Genomic DNA, 22,491 nt, shown 5'->3' with positions numbered 1-22,491 from the left:
ACCGTCCCTGTGTGTCGGGGAGAGAAATAACCTGAGCGGTGCTGGCAGTTCTGTCCGTTATTCTCCCCAGCGAGAGTCAGCCTGAGAGCTGAGCTGAGGTTCTGCCTCCCTGCCGTCACCCTCAGCCTCTGTGTTCCTTTGGTGCGGGAGCCCCTTGCACACGCAGTGGCAGTCCAAGGTGTAAGGACACATCACTTCCAAGCAGTGTCTCTGTACCTACAGCAGGCTAGTTACTTGTGGCTCAGCCAGAGAAAGAGCAGCGTGTGCGCGCTCTGGGAAAAGTGGCTGCTTCACTTCCTGGATTTTTGAGGGTACTTCTGACTCTGTGCAGTTCTCCCCTTATCTCTGCTTGCCCTGCTCCCCACTCCCCCTCCCCAGCCCCACCTTGGGTGCACGAAGAGCACGGTACTCTGTCAGTGGAATAGGCCAGGGCCCCCTGGTACCAAGGCCCCTCCTGGTCTGAAAGTCTTTAGGTCACATGTGGCTTATGGGTCTTTAACTACCTGACAGAGAGAATGAATGGGCAGAGAAAGTGGAAAAAAATGTTAAACCACTGCGCATTGATTTGTAGCCAAAAACGAAGGTCTCTGAAGTTTTGTAATTCAAGGGAGACCTGAGACGAAGTTGATAAATGTTTGACTTACGTGACATATAATATTGGCCACAGAGCTAATAAGTAAATTATGGCATAGGTGTGACATTTGGGGAGTATTTTTTTGAGAAATGAGGAAAACTGAAAACGAACACTTTTTGCAGGTCCTAGAACTGAATGTGTTTGCTTTCCTGTATTTACAGAAATTATGGTTTTAAACCAAGAAGAGAAAATGGAAATTCCAATACCAATGAAGAACGAAAACCTGCCCTCTGATTCCAGCTCATCTGGCATCTCAGCGGCTGTCCCAGTGCCTCCCTGCCTCTCCACGGAAACCCCAGAGTCGCTGCTCAGCAAGGACCCTGTGGAAAGCCCAGCCAAAAAGCAACCCAAAAATAGAGTAAAATTGGCAGCCAACTTTTCCTTTGCACCTATAACCAAGCTTTGAGTCTCGTTTTGAACATAGAATTAGGATGGGAAAGCACTGTCTGATTCTGCACACAAAAGTGGGTTCAAAAACACCTTTTCTGTTTTGATGAAGACCCCCAGAAACCAGCTACTTCATCTTTAGACATATTCCATAATGTTTTGTTTCTCTTACATTGACACAGCTTTGAGCTGAATTTTTTCTTTCAGTTTTTCCCCCACTTATTTGGAAAAAAAAAATTCTGTCATTTGTTAAAGAATCCTTAATATATTTTAACAAATTTTTGTTAGTTACTATGAAGTGTAATGGTGTTCTGTAAGAAGACAGCAGTGAGGACTCAGCAAGGAGGAAGTGGTTTTACTTCCATCAAGCCATGTCAGTGGTAAAATCTTACATGTAGCATAATATAGTCTCTTAAGCCTTTGCTTACTGATGTTTTCAGACAGTATTAATCAAATGCATGAGGTGTCTTTGAAGCAAAGCCTGTTCTGTGATCCTGTGCAATCACAACACTGAAGGAGAATGGTGGGCGAGGCAGGAAGAATGTATTTTCTGGTTGGATGTGAAGGCTCCTGGCTTCCATGTGACTTGTAAGCGTGCCTTGTTTTTTATTTAACTATGTCTGTAGTTGACAAATGTGGCTTCATCACAGATTTTTTAAAATGTTTCCACTTTGGGGTTCCATTTAGGAGCTTTCTAGAAAGTCAAGGATGTTTTAAGCTTCCCTTTTATGTTAAGTTCCAGTTTGATATGGGTTAGGTTAAGGAAAAGGAGATGGTCTTGGTGTCATGAATTTAAAGTCAGCATTTGAATTCCAACACACATTATTGTGTGTCGAGAGGCAATGTTGGGAAGAGAGTCTGATTTTCTAAAATATGCATCAAATGCATAAATTACAAATCAGAGCTGAGGAGGGAGGTGCTTTAACAGGAACGGTATCAATGCTCTTTCCACTAGGAAGAGACAGAAATTCTATCTATACATAGGAAGGCCAAGGTTGATCAACTTAACCTTGTATTCATAATTTTAAAGCTGGTTTTGGTAGCTGGGAAGCTTTGTGTGTGAGTATTTGTGTCTGTTAACTCAGTGTCTTTTAATAGTGTCTGCTTTTACTCTGTTACTTCTTGCTGTTGGAAGCATGTTTGGGTTTTTTTGTGGTGTCTGATGTTGGCATTTGGGAAAAGCCAGCTTTTGAGGGAGCACTGCCCTGTGGAATGACCTTCGCCTTGAGGTGGCTGAGGCATCCGGTGACAGGCAGCCTCTTACGCCTCCTGGAGAAACCTGACATTTACAATGGGTTGTATTTGTTGGGCAAAAAGGCGGATTCGTTCATAGAGCAGAAAAAAACCTGTAGGCATAAGGTCTTCCACTAGTTAGATGGTTTCTTTTGGGGAAATGGTTATATTTTGTAGCTTCTAGAAAGCCGGAAAATGGGCTCTGATTTCATAGCCAGCATTTTGATAAAATGCCACAAAATAAGGGCTATTGAGAGATTTTTACAAGTAAGATTTTTTGTTCCCCAAATCTTTTAAATGAAGCCAGTGATTCCCAGTTCTCAGCACATGGCCCCAACCAAGATGGAACGGCCCTGGGAAAGCCTTCTAGGCATCATGGCACTCTTGAGTCCTCCCAAAGGCATTTCCTCTACCGACACAGTGTGACAGGAAGTAAAATGCAAAGGTGCACTTTTTTGTAAGAAGCTTTTAAACAGTGTGACAAAGTTGGTGTTGAGAACATCAGTGGCCTTATTCTGAGATTTCATAAGGCTGAGTTTGCACACGTGGACTTTAGTTTTGCTCGAAGGTAAAGAATGTGGACTTTAAAGATGTAAGAGGCACCATTACAAGTCACTAGGAACAGCCTCAAAGAGCAGCTTCTTTGGGCAACAGACAAAGAAGAGACTGGAGTTGTGCGCTGTGGTGTGGGTGTGGTTGAATTGTTCACTGGAGTCACCTGTCAGCCTGGGACGCGTGTGTGACTCCAACAATCGCTGTTTGAAGGTGTGAGAATACAGCGAAGCTCGTTGTGTTCGTAATGTACTCCACGATGGCCAGTCCAATTGCTATCTATTTTTTTTTTATCTAGAGGTTTAATTGAATGATGTGACAGAATGATGTATGAGAATTAAGACAACGAAATTCTTTATTTCTGGGTGGAAAGATGTACCAGATTAGATTTATCTGTTTAAAAAAAGACAAAAGTTATCACCAAAACCCCCTTTCCCATCTTGCACTGTTTGTTTTGGATTGAGCTTGGGGGAAGAGATGTTTTTCTTAACTGTCTACTTTGTTTGAACACTTTTTCTGTGGTTCAAGTGCTGTTTTGTGTGTTGGGACCAAACAGTTGTCAATAAACTTTAAAAGCAAGCATCAAATTTTTGAGTTTTGCAAGTGAGTGTTTTGTTTGTTTGAGGTGGGGGATTGTATACCAGTCCAGTTGTGTCAGCTTCTCATCCCTTCTGAGAACCTCTGAGATGGAAAGCAAATTGGTCTGTCGTCTTAGAGCCTCTTGAAATTTGGCATCTGGCCCTGGCAGGTGACTGGACTATTGGCCCTTCGTGGTCAGGACCCTCCAGGGTTTCCAGCCTCGCTCCAGCTCATAATCGTTTGGGGAAAATACAATAATCACAAATACCCTCCAGTTATAAAACTTGGGATAATTCCTAGGAACTCTCTCCCTGGGAAAGAAATCCATTTTGCAGGCCACCTTGGTTTTTGTCACTGCCAAGCATGCTTTTTGAATAGCCTGTTTGAAAGAGACTTCTTTCACAGATTCCATTGTGAAACCCTTTTCCTGAGACCACTGTTACTCCCCACCCACTCTCCACTCCCGTCTCAGGATTTTGAAAGGACCCAGAAGAGACTTGAATGTTTGGGTAAATTGCTTCTTGATGAAGTGCAGTTTTTTTAAAGTTCAACGTTAAAAGTCTCTTAAAAACCTCTGGCAATCCTTTCAAAACACCTTTCACGGTAGCCAGTTTTTGCCAGGAAACTTGAGCAGCCACTGTGCCCCTTTAGAGGGGGCAAGGGAATTTGGAAGGTCTAGATTGCGGGTTGAAACAGGGCGTCACATTTATCTTTGTGCAATTCCCATCCGGTCTGGAGATGGCAGCCTAGCAGACGTGGTCAGGGTGAAAGCAGACCTGTCCACACAGAGGAGATGGATGTGACCTTCTAGGACCTGACTTCAGATGTGCAGTTGACCTGTGTGTTCCCTTTACCATGAGGAGCCTCGTGCTTTGGGACTTAGCTTCTCTGGTTTCTAGCTGCTTCATATGGGCAGAGTCCGAGTCCTCAGAAGCACCCCTGTCCCTCCTGCAGCAGGGACCTGCTCTAGTCCCCGTTCGCGGGTGGGGACAGGTCACATATTGGCTCTAGGGCTGGGGAGAAGCAGGAATCCTGGCTCTGCCCCATAAACCAGCAGTCAGCAAGGTCTCCGTCACTGCTTTGCTTGACCTCATGCCCTCCTGCATGGCTATACTGCAGGCTCGTACCATCGCTGGCCAATCTCCCAGCTGCTAATGTGATTCCACAGCATCAGCCTGGTCTAACTAATGCCACTCTTGGGGGAGACATGCAGTGGAGACTGATCTAATTTGCTTGCGTGGATTAATACTTTCAAGGCTGAGTGTCAAGTCCCTCTCACAGGAGAGTTCTAGTCTCTCCCTGGGAGGTAGGCAGCCCTGCGGCACAGCTTAGGTTGGAATGTGAGGAAACCCGGTCGCCTTTGGGATGCAGTTGGCAAATTATAGAACTGGTGGGAAAGCAAGCCCCTCAGTTTTCAGGTGTGTGGGACAAGATCAGAGATTGAGGGCCAGAACCTTCCTCAGCAAGATGAAGAGAAGGATTCACATGTCCTGGGAAGGAAGGATTTGGAAGTGGGGAGAATTTAGGGTCCAGAGGAGGAAAGGAGAAGAAGCATCTGTAGTTGAAGCTAAAGACCTGGCCGCTGGGCCCCCTCATCCCACATTGGTGAACCAGCTAGGGGCGCTGCAGTGGTCAGGGTGGCCCTTCCATCTCTGCCCGAAAGCCTTCCCGATGCGGGGCCTGGTGTGAGAGAACCCCGACCCTGCTCCCACCCCTTCTCCCTCGCAGACCTGAGTCACAGTGAGTGCAGACAGACCCACCCACAGGCTGTAGGGGCCCAGCCCGCGGTGTTAGCCGAGCCTAGTGTGTCTGGGCCAGACATGGAATCAGGAAAGAAGTTTCGGAAAAGAAAGCTCTGTTCTGAAGTGGAATCCCTGTTTCGTTTCTGTACGTGGGGAGACCAGTTTTGCACATGGACTCTGAGGCTTGGCCTCTGCTGACCCTCCCGCATCTCCCCCGACCCCAGCCCCCCCGAGGGCCCTGGGTTCTGCTGGCTGTCAGCTGGAAGCCACCTGCAGACCCTGGAGGCTGCCTACAGTTCCCGGCCACTTGGGCTTCCTCAGAATGGCAGCTCAGTTCATCAAGCCAGCAAGAATTTCCATTCCTCTAAGAGGGAGGCTTGTGTAATGTAACCTAATCAAGGAAATGACTTCCCATCACCTTTGCCAACTTCCATTAGTTAGAAGCAACTCCTAGTTTCAGCAGATGAATTTACATGGATGATACGTAAATTTATCCGTAGTTGATGAATTTGAGTGAGTGACTGACATCAGAGGCCTAAGACATCCAGTTTCCAGCTCCTGGTGCAGGAGGAAAGGGATCCCTGGGCTGGGCTCAACCTTCTGAGGGTCAACAACCGAGCTTCAAAGCTGCAAGGCCTTAAAGACTGACCAACCCAACCACTCTCCACCCCCATGGTGAGGTTACAGATGGGGACAGTGAAGCTGGAGAGGGTGAGCCATTGCTCAAGCCACGCTGTGGCACAGCTGGGCTGGAGTTCCTGTCTACACAGCTCCGAAGTCTAGTCTTTCTGGAGCCCCAGTGGGTGCCAGGCCCTGAGCCAGTTGTGGGGCCCCCAGTGAGTAAGACACAGGCCTTCCCCATAGCAGCAGGACTCTGGGCTCAGACAGGGAGACCAGAGAGGGCGTCAGGATCACCAGGAAAACACGTTTAAGATGCAGATTGTCGGCTAAAACTGAGATAGGCTGGGACCTGGGACCCTCCACAGGAGTGCTTGTTCCTGCCCCTGGACAAATGTCTCCTTGAGCGACAGATACAAAGAAACTATACAAGGGACTAAAAATAACTGCATGTACGCGCAGTTGGAGCAATGATGAACAATAAGATACAAAACGGCCACAAGCGAACTGCCACTTGTGATGTGCCAGGAGCACAAGCAGGGTACTGTACATGATTCCTGTACACAGCACCACCGAGGGGGTGGGCAGGCCACCTAAGCCACCCTTCCAGTGGACCCACCAATCTGCCCCCACCCTCACCCTATTGAAGGAACCAGCTTGCCAGCCCTTGGAAAGCGAGCAAGGGCACCTGTTCCTTGTTTTCGTTCCCTTGTGCTTGCAGCATGAGTCCCAGTAAAGCCCTGCCTGAATTTCTCGTCTGGCCTCTTATCAATTTCTATTGATTAAAGAGTTCAAGGGCCCAGGTCAGCAAAAAAAAAACCACCGGCCTAGGCTCTTCAAAGCTGTCAGGGTCATGAAAGACAAAACGACTGAAGGAGGTTAAAGAGACGGGGCAACACATAGCACACTTGTTCCTGGACCAGATTCTGTATAGCAGAGGAGGAGAATAATGGAAAATATTGGGACAATCAATAAAATGTAAATGCTAGATCATAGTGTCGTGTCGCTGGGCTTTGCAAATTGTTCTGTAATAGGAAAGAGAACCCTTGTTCTTTAATACGCGCTGAAGGATTTACGGGTGAAGCAACATCATGTCTGCAGCTAAAGTCATTCTTGGAAAAAAACAAGCACGTAGGGAAAGGGAGTGATGAAGCAGACGTAGCAAAACGCTAGCAATCACTGAATCTGAGTCAAAGGGTGTACAGGGATTCTTTGTACTGTTTTAAAGACAACTTCTATAAATTCAAAATTATTTCAAAATAGGGGAGTTCCCTGGTGGCCTAGTGACTAGGATTCTGGGCTTTCACTGCCGTGGCCCAGGTTCAATCCCTGGTCAGGGAACTGAGATCCTGCAAGCCGCACGGCATGGCCAAAAAAAAAAAAATTCAAAATAAAAAATTATCTTAATATTGTCGAAAGGCTCCCAGGCCTCTCTGGGGGTTGAGGACTGAAAGTGGGGCCCATAGGCTCGGAGCTGGCTGGCCCAGGGCCACGGTTTGTTCGAAGACTAAAGCCACAGAAATGCTTCCTCTGGGGTTTCTTCTCTCCAAATGCATAGATTGTGGTTCACATGGGTAAACAGTTGCTGTTCGAACCTGAACAAACAGGTCTTTGGTAAAGCAAGTCAAGAGCATGCTAGAGGCCCATGGGGGACTGACAGTCCCAGAACCACTGCATTCCTTTCAGGCCTGAGCTGCCCACGGGGCTGGGCCAGATGTCAGAGAGAGAAGGGGACACAGAGAACTGAGTCAGCCCAAGGGCTCTGAGTTCTGTCTTGGCTTCAGCAAGCTCGCTGGTGACCTTAACAAACCCCTTCCCTGCTCTGAAAGCCTGTTTGTTATTCTCCTTTTTTTTTGTTTTGGCTGCGTTGCACGGCATGTGGCATGTGGGATCTTATTTCCCCCACTAGGGATCGAACCCGCACCCCCTGCAGTGGAAGCGCGGAGTCTTAACCACTGCACAGCCAGGGAAGTCCTGTTTCTTAGTAAAAGGCAGCAGACACTTGTTTTTAACTTCCCAGCATCTCTCCTCTCCTCTTCTGGCACAACTGGGCTGACATCACACTCTGTCCCCAGAGTCAGCCTTTGGACCTCAGCTTGGCTGAGAGAGATCTGCACCCCATGGTCCAGCAAGTGATTCGGGGCTGAGCATGTGACCCTAGCCAGGCCTGGGAGACTCCAGGCTGGCATTCTTGTTGAAATCTCTGGATTGTTCCTCCAGAAGGCCCAAGGAATGGAAGCCAGGAGCTATAGCTGGAGCCATACAAGGACAAAGCCAGCACGAGGGAGGTGGGGTGGAGAGGTAGCAAAACATGGAAAACAGGCGCAGGTGACATCGTTTGAATCCCTGGACCTGCTGGTACCCTAGACCTCGGGACATCCCAGCCCAGGAGCCAGGAAGTGCCCTTATGTTTTTGCCTGTTTGGCTTCAGTTTGGGTCTTTTACAGCCAAAAAGATCTGTTAAAAACAAGTCAACAGGCACTAAATGGAGTCACTTATGCTAAGCCCCATGTCACCAAAACAAGACTTCACTACAGTTTCAGCCCTAACCAGTTGATTAGGAATCGTCATCTGCCTGATGGCCCCCTGTCATCCCCTAAAGGAAAGCGACCTTGCCATAATCTCCCTGCTGTTTGGTCTGGGGTAACTTCCTTGTCCTGTTCCCTTCTGCCTATAAAAGTCTCATTTTGTACAGTCCCTCAGAGTGTCTTTCTATCTGCTAGTTTATATGCCACCTGATTCACTGAATAAAGCCAGTAAGATCTTTAAAGTTTATTTAGTTGAATTTTTTTTCTTAAACAAATCCCAATGCAGAGAGTTCTAGTTCCACACGGGATACGGAGGGGGGCACTGAGAGGTTCCTGCAGCCCAGGAGAGCCCTCTGGGTGGGTGGCTCCCTGCCCACACACTACCCCCCACTCCTCCTCCAGCTCCTCTCCCTGCCACGTCTTGTTGCTGAGATGTGTCCTCCCTCAGGACAAGTCCCTGTGAAACAGGAGGGAAGGGGTCAGGGCACAACCTTTATAAGAGTGACAGAGCCCAAGGACACGACATAAACTGATTAGAGCCAAATAGGTCCAAGATGGAGGATGAGTCGACTTCCACTAGACTTTAAGCCTCCTCCTAACACATCAGCAAGCTAAATGACACACCCACAGCTGCCATAACAGTTCCAAGGCCAGAACATAAAGGTCAAAACGTGGGCGGTGGCCCAATTTCGGGAAATCCCCACCCCTTCTTGAAATAGCTGGAATACTCCTCCCACTCATTAGCCTATGAAATTACCCACTGCTATAAAAACTGACAACCCCATACCCTGGTGCCTTTCTCACCTTCTGAGACGGCCCACATTCTGTCTGTGGAGTGTTTCTCTCTAAGTAAATCCACTTCTTACCTATCACTTTGTCTCTCACTGAATTCTTTCTGCCACGAGACACCGAGAATCTGAGCTTCATTAAGTCCTGAGACTGGGTGTGTGACCTCAGTTAAAGTATTGTGGGTTCAAGTCCCAATCTGGGTTTTGGCTGGCTTCCAGCCCCGGCCCGTGGGTCCAAGTCCTGATCTGAGTTGCACAGTTTAACCTGCACCCCAGACTCCATTAGCCGCCCCCTCCCATGTTCCCACAGCCTCTGTGCTCACCCCATGCTAGTGTGACAGAGGAAGCCCACAATTCTTCATGAGAAACCAGACCTGATGCTGGGGCTTTTCCTGAGAGAGGAACCATGAGGCACGTGTATCTTATCAGGAGAGAAGTGAATCATCTTTGTGGGTGGGACATGAGCCTGGAGCTGGCTGGCAGCACAGCTGAGGCTTCTCTGGAAATGCAAAGGGGATGCAAGTTGAGGTCAGTGGCGAAGGCTGGAGGGAGCTGAATTGTTCGAAGAAAGTGAAAGGGAAATTGCTGGTGGAGAGGCCTGGGGATGGGGTGAGCAAGAGGGTGGCCGGTGGCAGAGCTGATGGAAATGGGAATCAAGGAGTCCAGCATCACCGGTTTGTGGGGCTGTGATGCAAACCCCCTCCCACTCCCATAATCCTTCTGGAAGGTCGGGAGACCTTGAGCAGCATGGTTTTGAAACCGAGAAGGACCCTGTGGGGCTTCTGGGCATGGAAGTCTTTCTGTCCCCTGTTTCTTGTTTGTGGGGAATAGACCCCAGCCTCCATGACCTTCCCTGAGTTCCAAAGGGCAGATTCGAGCAGTTGCTAATCAAGGGAGGAACAGCCAGGAAACCACCTGAGGCAAGATTAAAGGGACCAGAGAAGCTCATCAAGATTAGGAGACCCACCACCTGAGACAAGATTAAGGGAGTGCAAGCCCTGCACACACCCTAATGTTGTCAGCAACCCCACCCTTGAACTATTGCTATAAAACTCATCAAATCCTCCTGGGTTGAGACACACAATTTTGAGAGGCACGAGCCTGCCGTGTCCCCCTTTTCCTGGCAAAGCAATAAAGCTATTTTTTTCTACTTCACCCAAAACTCTGTCTCCATGATTCGATTTGGCACCAGTGCCCAGAGGCTGAGATTTCAGCATCAGTTTCTGGGGCTGAGTTCCATGTGGACTTCGCAGAAGTAGAGGGAGGGGAAGGGTGTGGGGGAGGGGTGTAGAGAGTGGATGGGGGTGCAGTCAGGGCCAGGTGTGACTGTGGAACTATATGCCCAGGATGGTGCAGACATTGGGGAAGCACGTGGAACGGGCCTTGGCCAACATTTAGGTTACAGCCACTTTTGTCATATGGCAGCATGTCCACGGCTCTGCTCACTATCAGCTTCACGAGCGCAGCGCCCGGGTTGGGCTCGCTCACCCTGCATCCCCAGCCTCCAGCCCTCCAAGAACCACAGGCAGGTTTGGGCAGCCTTTCTGTTTTTCCAGCTTCCTACATGCAGATGTAGGCAATAATAATCCACTTCGCCCTGTGCCTTGCTCTAACCCCTCCCATGCACTGTCTCATTTACCCCCACCCACCCCCGTGGTTCTCTCCATTTCACAGATCCAGACACCTAGGCCCAGAGAGGTGAAGGAACCCCCCCCAGGCTTACACAGGGAGTGGTAGATCTTAACCCCGGCAGGCTAACACCAAGCCGGAGCCCTTCCTCACTTTCTAGCTTCCCTTCCCTGCGGCTAATCCCGCTGGGCAGTTGATGCTGGTCTCCCTCCCTAGAATGTAAGGTACCCGAAGGCAGGACTGTCCCGCTCTGGTTCATCGCTGTGTTCCCTGGTACCTGCCAAGGGAGGCATTCTCGAGACACATGAAGGGAAAAGTGACTGGACATGTGCTCCTCAAACCAGCTTTCCTGAGAGTCTCGCCCCAGCCCCTGATGGCCTCCCAGCTGTCCTGAGTCTTGGCTGGTGGCCTTGGGCACGTTGTAACTGCTTCTTCTCAAGCTGCAGATGAGCTGAGTTGTTGAGCCCCTGCAGCCCAGGGCTGTCCAGCCAGCACGGAATGGAAAGGTTCATAAGAGCCTCTGTGGCTGCTGGCATGGCCATGAGTCACCTCTAATTGAGCACAGCTCAACAGGGAGTGGGGTGGTAATGCTGCTGGGATTAGAAATGAGAAATAAACACCTGGCCCTGGCTCTCACCCCAGCTCTCAGACTCGAGTCCTGGTGCTCTACCACTTACATGCTGTGTGACCTTGGGCTAGTCACTTCCCCTCTCTGAGCCTCAGTTCCCCATCTGCCACATAGGAGTGATGAGCCCTCCCTCCAGTGGGATAGAGTGTAAGGGATCACTCCCTGCCAGATGCATCTGGCTCCCACACCAGCGCCTTGCTAAAATTCTCGCAGCAAGCCAATCCTGTTGCAAAGTCCTGTAGGCCCTTTTCATAAAATTCTTATGGGTGCATGACCTCTGGGTCAAGTTGGATGCTGCAGCACACACCCTCCTTGACATCGCCTGGTGTTCCGTCTTCCTTCCCAGCTGCTCCTACTCAGTCTGTTCCCTTAAACGTTGGTGTGATCAAGGGTCTGAAGCTGGAGGAGCAGTGAGGAAGGAGGTGGGAGAGACACGCAGGGGCTAGATTGAGTAAGGCTTTGAAAACCAGGTCCAAGCCCCAAGACTACAAGGATGGAGGGGAAGGTGCAGGAGAGTTTTAAACTGGGAAGCAACACACCCGGGTAGATTTGCACTTTAAGGAGGCCATTTTGGCTTCAAAGTGGTGCACAGGTAGATCAGAGAAAGGCTGGCAGGGAATCTGAGAAGTTCTTGGCACGAGAATAACTTGTGAAGGTCCACGAGAGGTGCCAAAAGAGAGCATGGCCAGAAGAACCAAAAACCCAAAGAAGCTTTCTGCAGCCCCAGTTCAAAGAGGGATCCAAGCAAGCAGGGGGGATGAGACTGAGACAGAGGGAAGGGGGCATGGCACAACTTTAAAAGAATGACAGGGCCACTGAGAATACAACATAAACTGGTTAGAACCAATTAGGCCCACGATGGCAGAAGATTTGACTTCCAGTGGACCTTGAGCCTCATTGTATGCTCATTACATTAGCGTATGATAAATGATACACCCACAGGCACCATGACAGTTCCAAGGCCAACCATAAAAGGCCAAAAAGTGGGTGGTGGCCCAATTCCTGGAAAACCCTGTCCCTTTCCCCTGAAATCATTGGAATAATCCTCTCACTTATTAGCCTATGAAATTACGCAGCCCACAAAAACTAACCACCCCATATTTTGGGGCCTGTCGCCTTCTGAGGTGGCCCACACTCTGTCTATGGAGTGTGTATCTCCCTAAATAAACCAGCTTTCCCACTTAGTTCTCAGGGCAGAACTACCTGCTTGTATGCCTCACAGGCATCCTATGTGAATAAATCTACTTCTTGCCTATCACTTTGCCTCTTGCTGAATTCCTTCTGCGCTGAGACATAAAGAACCTGAGCTTCAGTAAGTCCTGACACCAGGTGAGTGATTCTAACTAAAAGACAGTAGGTTTGAGTCCCAGCCCATGGATTCAAGTCCCAATCCGAGTTTTCGCTGGATTTGAATCCCATCTAAGGTGCGATTGGGTTTGTGTCCCAATCTGAGACCAGGTGTGTAGTTTCAGGAGCCTCAAGGGAAGAAGGAATAGAGGGTTGTTTGTTAGTGGGAGGGATTTGCTTAAACACTGATGGGGAGGGGAAGGACAGTTGAGGCTACAGGAGGGGGCCGGGGGTGGGGGAGAATGAATGTCCATCCCACCACTAACTGCCCATGGCACCTTGGACCACTTCCTCATCTACAGAGTGGAAGTAATAAAGTAAGAAGATAGGGCTAGGGAGTCCCCGGAGAAAGAGAACCAGGCATGGCTTTCTTGACATAAGAGAACCCATTTTGGCCTAAGCCATTTGGTGATCTAAGCCTGGCCACGATTCTTGCCCTTGAACAGGTCCCAGTCATCAATGATCTTAAGGGGACAAAAGAAGACAGGAACAGAGAAAAGACAGTCAAACAATAGTGCAGTGATAAAGCGGAGTCCTAGTGCCTCCTCAAGGGCTATACATCACGATCTGATACAGTGCTTGAGTTCTGCAGGAACTAACGACCCCACCCAGGTGGAGGATGGAATGATGAGGTTGACCCTCCTGACTTCAGTCAACTAAGGCTTGGACTCTGTCGACCTTGGGCCCAATTCTATGCTCAAGCCCCTTCATGAATATGCATGTACCTTTAGCTTAAAACCTCCCCAATTTTGCTGTTGGGGAGGCACTTCTTTGGGAAAGAACCCTGATATTCCCCTTACTTGCTGCAAGTAATAATAAATCCTTCCTTCTCCTGATCTTTGGCTTGGTTGTGTCTATTGGCTCAACACCCACCAAGAGGCAAACCCAGTTTTCGGGTATCAGTAATAGGATCTGCCTTGTGGGGTTGATGTGAAGAACAGAAAAGAAAATGTGCGTACATGTTCAGTGCACAGCGATAGGCTTTCAATAAATGTTTCTCCAGTTATCATCATGTCCCCTCCCAACCAACATCCAAAAGGAGTAAGTCTGGGGGTGTGGGACCCCGAGGCCTGCAAGGTTTCCCAGCTTTGCAGGCAGCCCTGGTGATCTGGGAGCACCTTGAATAATTACTTTCTTCTGCTCTTCTGTGAAAACCTCAATAAATGGTGGTTTATTGGCTTTAAAAAAATCGATAGGAATGGTAGGGCCATAAGTTACGATGTTCTCCAGAGCTCAGTGGGTGTACTAGAGGCAGGATTTTTATGAGGGTTTTGATTGTTTTTAGCTTGTTGGAGCAGTGAGTGACTGCTGTCTAATTGGTCTGAGGTCAGGCCTTCCAGACACACGTTTTCCACCAGGAAGGGAGTGTGGCGGGCCCTTTGCAGCCTGAGTTTTTATTGCAAGAGTGGGAAGAATCTGCATAGTCAGGTTAAATAGTGTCACCCTGAAACCGAGCAGGACCCCATGGGGCTCCTGGGCATGGAAGCCTTTCTGTCTCCTGTTTCTTGTTTGTAGGGAATAAACCCCAGCCTCCATGACCTTCCCTGAGTTCCAAAGGGCAGATTTGAACAGTTGCTAATCAGGGAAGGGAGGGGACGCAGAGACAGGGTAGGAGCAGTGAAGAAACAATAGTGCAGCCTTGGGGAAGGGTCCTGGTTCTGCCTCAAGGGATACACATAAAAATATCTTTGAGCTCTTTACAGAACTAAAACCCCCAATAAATGGAAGATGTTGTCATTCTTTATTCCAGAGAAGACCACCTGAGGCCAGATTAAAGGAACCAGAGAAGCTCATCAAGAGATTACCTGAGACCAAATTAAAGGAGTGCAGGCCCTGCACACACCCTAATTTTATCAGCAACCCTACCCTAAACCATTGCTATAAAACTCCTTACCAAATTCTCCTGGGCTGTGACACAGTTTTTGAGGGCAGGAGCCCACTGCAACCCCCTTTGCCTGGCAAAGCAATAAAGCTATTCTTTTCTACTTTACCTAAAACTCTCTCTCCGAGATTTGATTCAGCACCAGTGCCTAGAGGCCGAGTTTTCAGCACCATTCCTTCCCCCAAATTCATGTCTACTTGCCATCTCAGAATGTGACCTTATTTGCAAATAGGGTCTTTGCAGAAGTTGTTACGGTAAGAATCAAGATCTGTCATCCCAGATTTAGGGTGGGCCCTAAATCCAATGACTGGTGTCCTTATAAAAAGAGAGGACCAGAGACACAGACAGAGGAGACCACGTGAAGATGGAGGTAGAGATTGGTGCAATAACAGATTGCCAGGGGCCGCCAGGAGCTGGAAGAGGCAAGGAAGCATTCTTCCCTAGAGCCTTCAGGGGGAACACTTCCCTGAGGACACTGACTTCTAGCCTCCAGAACTGTGAGAGGATCAATTTCTGTTGTTTAAAGTACGCTGGTTGAGGGAATATGTTATGGAAGCCCTAGGAAGCTCATGCAGCCCCGCTTCATGCTTGGTCTAGGGCGGTGCCCTCTGAGGCCAGATGGTGGCCCTGGCAGTGGCCTGAGGGAGCCTCTTCAGCTTCCTAATGGCAGGAAGTGTTGTGTGGGCCGAAGCTTGGACTGAAGCAGAAGCACATCAGTGACAGAGCGGGAGGGGCTGATGGTGCACTGCCCACCAGGAGGGGCCATCAAACTCAGAGGTATTTTGTGTCAACTCAGCTGCTGTGACTAGAGAGACCTTCAGGTTAACTTTTGATTTACAAATACTTTTTTAAAATGTGACCCATTTAAATTAGAACCTTAGTTCTAGGAGTTTGTCTTAAGGAAAAATCAGAAATTCAGATGAAGCTTTGTCCCCCCAGATGTTTATCCTGACATAACTTATAATACCGAAAAACTAGAAACAGCTTAATTGTCCAACACTGAGGGACTGGTTAGATAAATTACGGTATATCCACAAGATGGATTACTAGGCAGCCATTGTAAATATAATGAAGAGTGTTTAATGTTTATAAAGAGCTTTTAATGATGTGGCAGAATGATAGTGATACTATGATAAATGGAAAAAGAAAACTGTTATAGAATGGTACAATAGGATGCCAATCATGAAAAAAAAATCATACAAAAAGACAGAGAGGAAATATGCCAAAATGTCAGAGTGGCTGGAGGAATGATGGGAGTTAAAAAAACAAAAACACTTCTCTATACTTTCTGTACTTTTTAAATGATTAACTATGTACACGGGTTACTTCTATAGTCAAGAAAAAAGTAAAAACTTTAAAAATGCTGTGTACGTGGTTTCCATTTTTATTTTCTCTGATGGATGATTGCACATCAGCAAATCTTGAGTTATGCTAACTACTTAGGCCGGTCACGACACACACACACACGTACAGAGAGGTCACATGGGCTGTGCCGGGCTGGCTGTAGCAAATGTACATCAAGTTACACAGGTGGAATTGTTAGGCTGGTTAAAATACACCACCGAATGATGGGACACGGTTGGGTCAGGCCGCCTCTCCTGCCTGCCATTGTTGTTTGCGGAGGTCTGTGTGTTAGGCTGGTGAGTGGCGTCCTGCTGGCACTCCGTCCATCCGGTGGCCCCCGTGGGTGGAGAGTGCCTGGGTCAGCATCTGCTCTGGGTCCCTTCTCATCTGCCCTTGCCTCGTGTTGGAGCTCCCAGCTCTCTGCTACCTCTCCCAAGTACTAGGTGTGCTCCAGCTGGGGCCCCATCCCCACTCTGCTCCACACACCTGGGACAGACGTTGCAAGGGAAGGAAGAGCCAAGATCGAACGGACACACTCCTGATACAAGCCGTGCCCAGACACAGGAGGGGAGGAAGCGGGAGACGTGACCACAACACCACACACAAGCTCAGTCTTTACAGATGGGCCCTCTGTGTCTCTAGACACATGGGCTGTGTGGAGCCCTCCAGGGCACAGCCCCTGGGAGAGGACAGATCGGGGGTGGAGCCGTTTGGGGCAGCCTGACAGCAGAACTAGGAGCGTGGATGGGGGATGTATCCAACATGGTGCTAGACTGTTGAAAAGTCACGACTATACACACCTGGGGATCATGCCCCCTCCCAGTTCATTCCCACGGTGGGTTAGATACAGCTAGATAGAAGTGGAGATATACTTTTTCGAGGGAGGACCTTTCCTGGTGGTTGGATAAACAGTGAGACAGACTCCTGGGTTCGGCATGCTCTGGGGAGGGCCATGCGACGGTGAGGGACTCCCTATTGCTACACTCTGTACAGGGCGGCCGGGCCCGCCCGCCGCACCCACGGCCCCTGGTGGCAGTCATGGGCTTGCCTTCAATCCCTTCCGCCTTGGAGAGCTCTTGGGCCCCGGTGAAATGGGGGCTATGAAGACAAGAGGGTGGGAGGGGGTTCCCCGTGGCCCCGGGGGCACCCCATGTGGGGGCTACATGATATTGCACTGGGTGGCCCCGCAGCAATCCTTGATGAGCGCCAGCCCCGTCTTGGCTACCGTGGGCTTGCTAGGTGGGGGCTCTGCTTTCTTTTCTGCTCGGGAGCCTGCAGCAAGGTAGGAGAGCAGAGGCAGAGAGGGGAAACAGGAGAGAGAGAGAGGTGAGGTGAGGAGAGCCCTGATCATCTGCAGCCCCAGTTCCATCCCAACCCTTGCCAGGCCTTGCTTCAATGTCACAGATCAGGTGGTGTGGAGAGCTGGCATGCATTTTATATGGTCCTGGTGACTGTTCCCACCTCCCTGTAGGCCCACTGGCTTTCAGTCCTTGGCTTACAACTATAGCTTTTAGCCCTTCTCCTATTCTGTTCTCCTCACCATTGTATCTGCCAACCCCAGCACAGAGTCTGAAATTCAAGAAGTATTTGGTGAGTGGATGACACAAATTTTGTTTAAGTCACTTTAATCCGAGGGCTCGTATCTTTCAATTCTGGAAAATACACATTATCTCTTCAGATACCCTCACCTGTCGTTCTCTGTTCTCTCTCCTTTTGGAATGTCTATTAAATGTAAGTTGGACCTTATTATTCTAACCTCCATGTTTCATAACTTCTTTTTCATATTTCCTATCTCTTTGTCTCTTGGTGCTGCATTCTGGGTAAGTTCCTCAGCTCTGTCTTCCAGTTATATGAATCCTCCCTTCAGCTATGTCTCTGTGCTTAACCCACTGAGTTTTCACTTCAGTGACAATATTTTTTTTTAGAAGGCTAATTGCTAATCTACCTATTCTTTTTTCATAGCATCTTGCTATTTCATTTTGGGTATTATTCCTTCTCATACCTCTTTAATCATTTTAAATATACTTTAGATAGTCTGTTAGTTCTGGCTCATGGGAGGACAGACATCCTCTTTGTTGCATCTACTGACTCCTCTCATGGTGGTTCAATTCTTTATTGGTTTTAAAATTTTTATTGAGAGATCATCTTCATGGGGGTTGTTTTTAATGTGTGGGCTGTGTATTATGAGAGCTGAAGGGACTCTACTGAGCAATTTTGCATTTGCTTTGCTGGGGTCCCAGAGACTTCACTGGTTTTGGATTAATTTTAATGTTTCAACTTGGGATTCCAGCACCAGATGGGTGGTGTATATTTGGACCCCACACTGGGCCTCTTGCATGTGGTACAGCCTTGGTGTTTTGATTTCTTGCCAGAATTCTTTTTTCTATCCATAATCTTACATAGAAGGCAGGTTTCCTTGCTCCTTCTCCACAGTGTTTGGTGGAGTTTTTCTAGTTTACCTTTCATGGAAGGGACAGTCCATTGAAGATGCTGGATTGAGACAGGGACCATGTGGCTTATGATTTTAGGGGCCTGCAGAAGGGACCAGGGCCCTTCTCTTTCTGTATTCCTTCACACTGTACTACAGTGTTTTCGTGGGATGTTAATGGATGGTCAGGGAAAACTGGGTTTGCTGCTTCAGTTGATAGTGGCAGCTTTTGGGTCGTGTTTTCCTAGCAAGATTTTCTGTCCCTTTTCTTCTGATAACAGCTCATGTCTCTGTGGCTACAGGAGTGGGCATGTGACACAGATCTAGCCAATCACAACTTCTGAGCCTCCTGGTGAGAGTGATGGGCCTAGGAAGTGGGAACACGATCCAAGAAAGGCCAATCAGAATCTTATATATTTAGATAGCAGGAGAGAATCACTGGTGTTGCCTTGCTGCTACTAAGTTATGGTTCTAGAGTTCTGGCCCCAGGGAGAAGGCCCGTGTAGTAGGAGAAAATGAAGCTAACATGCAAAGAGGTGCCAAGATGATAAACAGAAGGAAAGCAAGGGTTCTAACAGTGTCCAGTCCCTGAACCCCTGGTTCCCATTGCTCTTTCTCCAGCACATCCTCTTTTTTGCTAGGGCCAGTTTGAATTGGGCATCCATTTCTTATAGCTCAAAGTGTGGTCTCATTGGGCCAACAAAGAGAAGGTAGTTCCTAGACAGCAGGACCCATTATCACTTTAATATGCTAATGGACATTGGAAGCCTACAAAGAGAGGGTCAAATACACAGCATCTCCCAAACTTATTTCACACAGAACCCTTTTCGCTCTGAGTATCTTGTGAGGCTAATATTCTGAGAAGTAAACTTCTGGCTCCATTCCTCCAGCAACTCCAGCTCCAACAGAGGCCAGAGCTCCATGGCCCTCAGTCCTCACCTTCTTACCTCAGTGGCCACCCAACTCCTTCAATGAAGTGCACCACACCATATGATCAGAGAGTGACAGCTGCTGCCAGAATTAGCTGCATAGTTTGCAGAACCCAGCGCAAAATGAAAATGCAGGGCCCCCTGTTCGAAAATTCTTAAGAATTCCAAGACAGCAATAGCAGGGCACTAAAGCAAGCATAGTGCCCTTCTAGGCCCTGGGAAACTGCACGGGTTTCTCACCCATGAAGCTGGCCCTGCCTGCTGCCATCCTGGGCTCAAGTTTGATCTGTAGAAATCATTTTGTTGTGCCCCCCTCTCGGCTTCAAGATCTCTTTTAAATTTCCTTTTCTCTTGGATGGGGGGAGGAAAAGGAATAACATATGCACTCACTGGCTGGAGATTTGGTTACTTTGTCTAGAGGTTTTAACTTGATTCTCAGAAAATCGGCCATTTCCTTGTCTTCTTCTTGCTCCCTGTGTAGAAAGATGTGTAAAGACAAGAAGAAAGTACAGTAAGCTAAGAGAGCATCAAGGAACTGATGAAATGAGGCAAGAGTGTGGGATCATGTATCAGACTTTGTGGATGGTGCATGTGTATTGCTGTGTGTTATGTGTGGTGGTGCATGTATGTTGATGTGTGTTATGTGTGGGTGGTACATGTGTGTTGTGTGTGGGTGGTGTGCATATGTTATGTGTGTATAGTGTGTGTGTGTTTTGTTTGATGAATCTACTCTGAAGCGGAGACACATATCAATGATGGAGTAAATGGCTACTCCCACTAGTGTGAGACCCCAGGGGAGAGGCAGGTATGTTACAGGACCCAGCCTCCCTGATGGAGGTTTAGTGAGCTGGGCAGCCCCTCTCCTGACCCTGCACTTTTATGTTACCCTAGACAAGGTACGTGGCAGGTCTCAGAGGGCAAGTCACCTCAGCTCTTCCAAGGGTCACCAGGAGCAAAGTCAACAATCCAAGCCTGGTTGAGTTGGGCAAGGTGCATCCTAGGGGCCTCAGAGGACTCAGGAGGACACAGAGAATTAAAAGGAAGTTGCCCTCTGGTTTGGAAAAGGCCCTCTGAGCCTCTACCCTGTGGACAACTCCAAAGGCCTTGCTCCAGCACAGAAACATTCAAGAATCAATATTCACATCTTTCCCGTGCCCTGGCTCCCTGGGGAGCCTTCAGGTGCGCCATGGCTCCAGGGCCCATGGTTGTCCAGATCCAGGTGGCAGGTGCATCTGCAAACAGGAGACCCTGAAGGCTAGGAAGGGGCATCAGAGCCATCTAGGAGAGGGGAAGGGAAAGAACAAAGCTGGGAAGTGGGCAGGCAAGGAAGCAAGTCAGTACTGGGGGCAGAGTTTCTGTAGAAACCAATGGAAGTTTCTGGAAAAGTTGCCTTGATGAGCTGGGAGAAAGTTCAGTGAAAAGAATGTGCAGGAAGCTCTGCCGTGTGTTATGTGATGTAATTCCTCCCTGGTTACCTCCTCAAATAACATTCACTTAAGATCCACAGGCCTTTGCAAAACATTTTGGAGCTGGATTTGAGTTTCTCTTGAATGTGAAGTGGGTCCTCAGGCCAGAAGGCCAGGATTCATCTGGATCCAGTGTTTGGGGAGTGTTTGCCCAGGCCATGCCTGTTGCAAAGCTGTGAGTCCTGGGAGCAGGTGATGGGTTTTGGAAGGCAACTGAGTTGTGTTCTAACAGCCCCAGCCCTCTGCTCGGGGGACATGCCGCCCACTTACCTTAGCCGCTCAACCTCTGCATCGTCCACCAGGAAGTCTCTCTTCTGCACCAGTTTGTGGATCTTCTGGATTAGCTCGTCCTCTCTCTGATTCTGCAACTTGGTTTTTTCTTTTTCTGGGAAGAATACAACATTAGCAAAGACAGTTTGAGTGTAGCTGTTGAAAGCAGTTGAGTCCGAGGGGTCAGGGTTGGAATCCTGGCTCTACCATTTAACTTGCTGGATGAACTTGGAGAAGCAACTTGACCTCTTCAAGTTTCTGTTTCCTCCTCTGTAAAATACACAGTGAGGCTTGAATGCGAGACTGTGGTGATGTTAGTAAATGACTTTGCATAGAGCTGGCCCGTGGTGTATGCTCGGTAAATGATGATGATGCTGCAAGGGGGTCGTGCAGAAGGCCAGGGGCAGGAGGGAATTACTCTATAGCAAGGCTCAACCAATCTGTCAGAAGGAAAGCACCCATGCTTTCCCATCCTGTTCCAAATACCAAGGGCTAGAGCGCCATAGAGGAAACAGAACGAGGGCTGGACACGAGGACTGAGAAAACTAGGAGGGCAGAAACTTTTTCAGAAGATAAAAATCATGGGGCAGCTTGTCCATCTGCCTGCTGGAACTGGCACTGACCATCTCCTCTAGACCTGGGGGCAGAACCAGAGGCAAGGAGAATATAATATTTGGATTAGAGAGAAAATCGGTTTCTTTCATTAATCAGAAGCGGAGTGAGGAAGTGGAGTGGAATTGCTAGCAGCCCCTGGGTTCCTGCTCATCGCTGCGTTGACGATGGTAGCATCATTCCTCTCGAGGTGGGTCCCGAAGTCTGATTCTGCAAGTCACTCGTCAGTACCACAGAGCCTCCCTGCCCTCTGCAGGCGAGTTAACCACAGCGCCCTTGGATTCGGGGAGTGATGTCACCGTCCTCTCCAAGTTACCAGCGACAGCCCTCAATATTCCCCTGTCCTCCGCCAGGCTCCAGATCTAAGCCAGAGTCACATAGCAACTGGCAGGGCCCCCAGGAACTCACAAACCTCCCTGCCCAAGTTATTCATCCCCGTTTTCTATCTCTTGCCAGTTCAGGCATCCCCCAGCCTCCCCAGATACTCAGCTGCAGCCCTCTGCTCATGCAGCCCCTCCCAGCAACTCACGGGAGAAGCCACCTACTCAAAGGGGTCTGTGCTAGCTTACAAACCAGTTACTGACCTAAGTCTCCATGCCACCAGCCAATGCTGTTCACCTGCTTTTCCGTGTAATATACCCTTTCTGCCAGCATCTCTCACCTGCCTCCAGGTACCACCCACCTGTCTCCAGGTACTACCTACCTACCTTAAGCCCCAACTACCTACCTGCAGGCCCCACCCACCTAGCTGTAGGCATCACCCACTTACCTGCAGGTATCACGTACCTGCCTGCAAGCATCACTCACCTGCTTCCAGGCACCACCCATCTATCTCGGGACACACTTTTTTTGGCCATCATCACCCACCTACTTGCCAACTTTATCCCCTGCTGGC

General features: G+C 48.8%; 2 protein-coding genes across 7 annotated transcripts in view; one reads left to right on the top strand and one right to left on the bottom strand.

The window, feature by feature from the left end:
- The window catches only part of MARF1 (meiosis regulator and mRNA stability factor 1), a 41,146-nt gene extending 37,753 nt beyond the window's left edge, over window positions 1–3,393 (top strand). For 4 of the 5 annotated variants that reach the window (XM_032604989.1, XM_032604986.1, XM_032604987.1 and 1 more), the window contains one exon: window positions 796–2,487. In XM_032604989.1, the coding sequence (XP_032460880.1) occupies window positions 796–1,040 (245 nt within the window). In that variant the 3' untranslated portion in view covers window positions 1,041–2,487. Of the gene's footprint in view, window positions 1–795 lie in introns of all 5 variants that reach the window. The other variant, XM_032604985.1, reaches the window with a different exon arrangement.
- The window catches only part of BMERB1 (bMERB domain containing 1), a 135,035-nt gene that overhangs the window by 907 nt on the left and 111,637 nt on the right, over window positions 1–22,491 (bottom strand). Inside the window, exons 4-6 of one of the 2 annotated variants that reach the window (XM_032604991.1) lie at window positions 20,985–21,099; window positions 19,639–19,721; window positions 15,945–17,163 (exon numbers count right to left, since the gene is read on the bottom strand). In XM_032604991.1, coding sequence (XP_032460882.1) covers window positions 17,051–17,163; window positions 19,639–19,721; window positions 20,985–21,099 — 311 coding nt within the window. In that variant the 3' untranslated portion in view covers window positions 15,945–17,050. Of the gene's footprint in view, window positions 1–15,944; window positions 17,164–19,638; window positions 19,722–20,984; window positions 21,100–22,491 lie in introns of those variants that run through there. The other variant, XM_032604990.1, reaches the window with a different exon arrangement.

The sequence above is a fragment of the Phocoena sinus genome, chromosome 15 (assembly GCF_008692025.1).
Source record: "Phocoena sinus isolate mPhoSin1 chromosome 15, mPhoSin1.pri, whole genome shotgun sequence".
Taxonomy (NCBI): domain Eukaryota; kingdom Metazoa; phylum Chordata; class Mammalia; order Artiodactyla; family Phocoenidae; genus Phocoena; species Phocoena sinus.
Note: the sequence above shows the minus strand (reverse complement) of the source record. Positions and strands in the feature narration are given on the sequence as shown.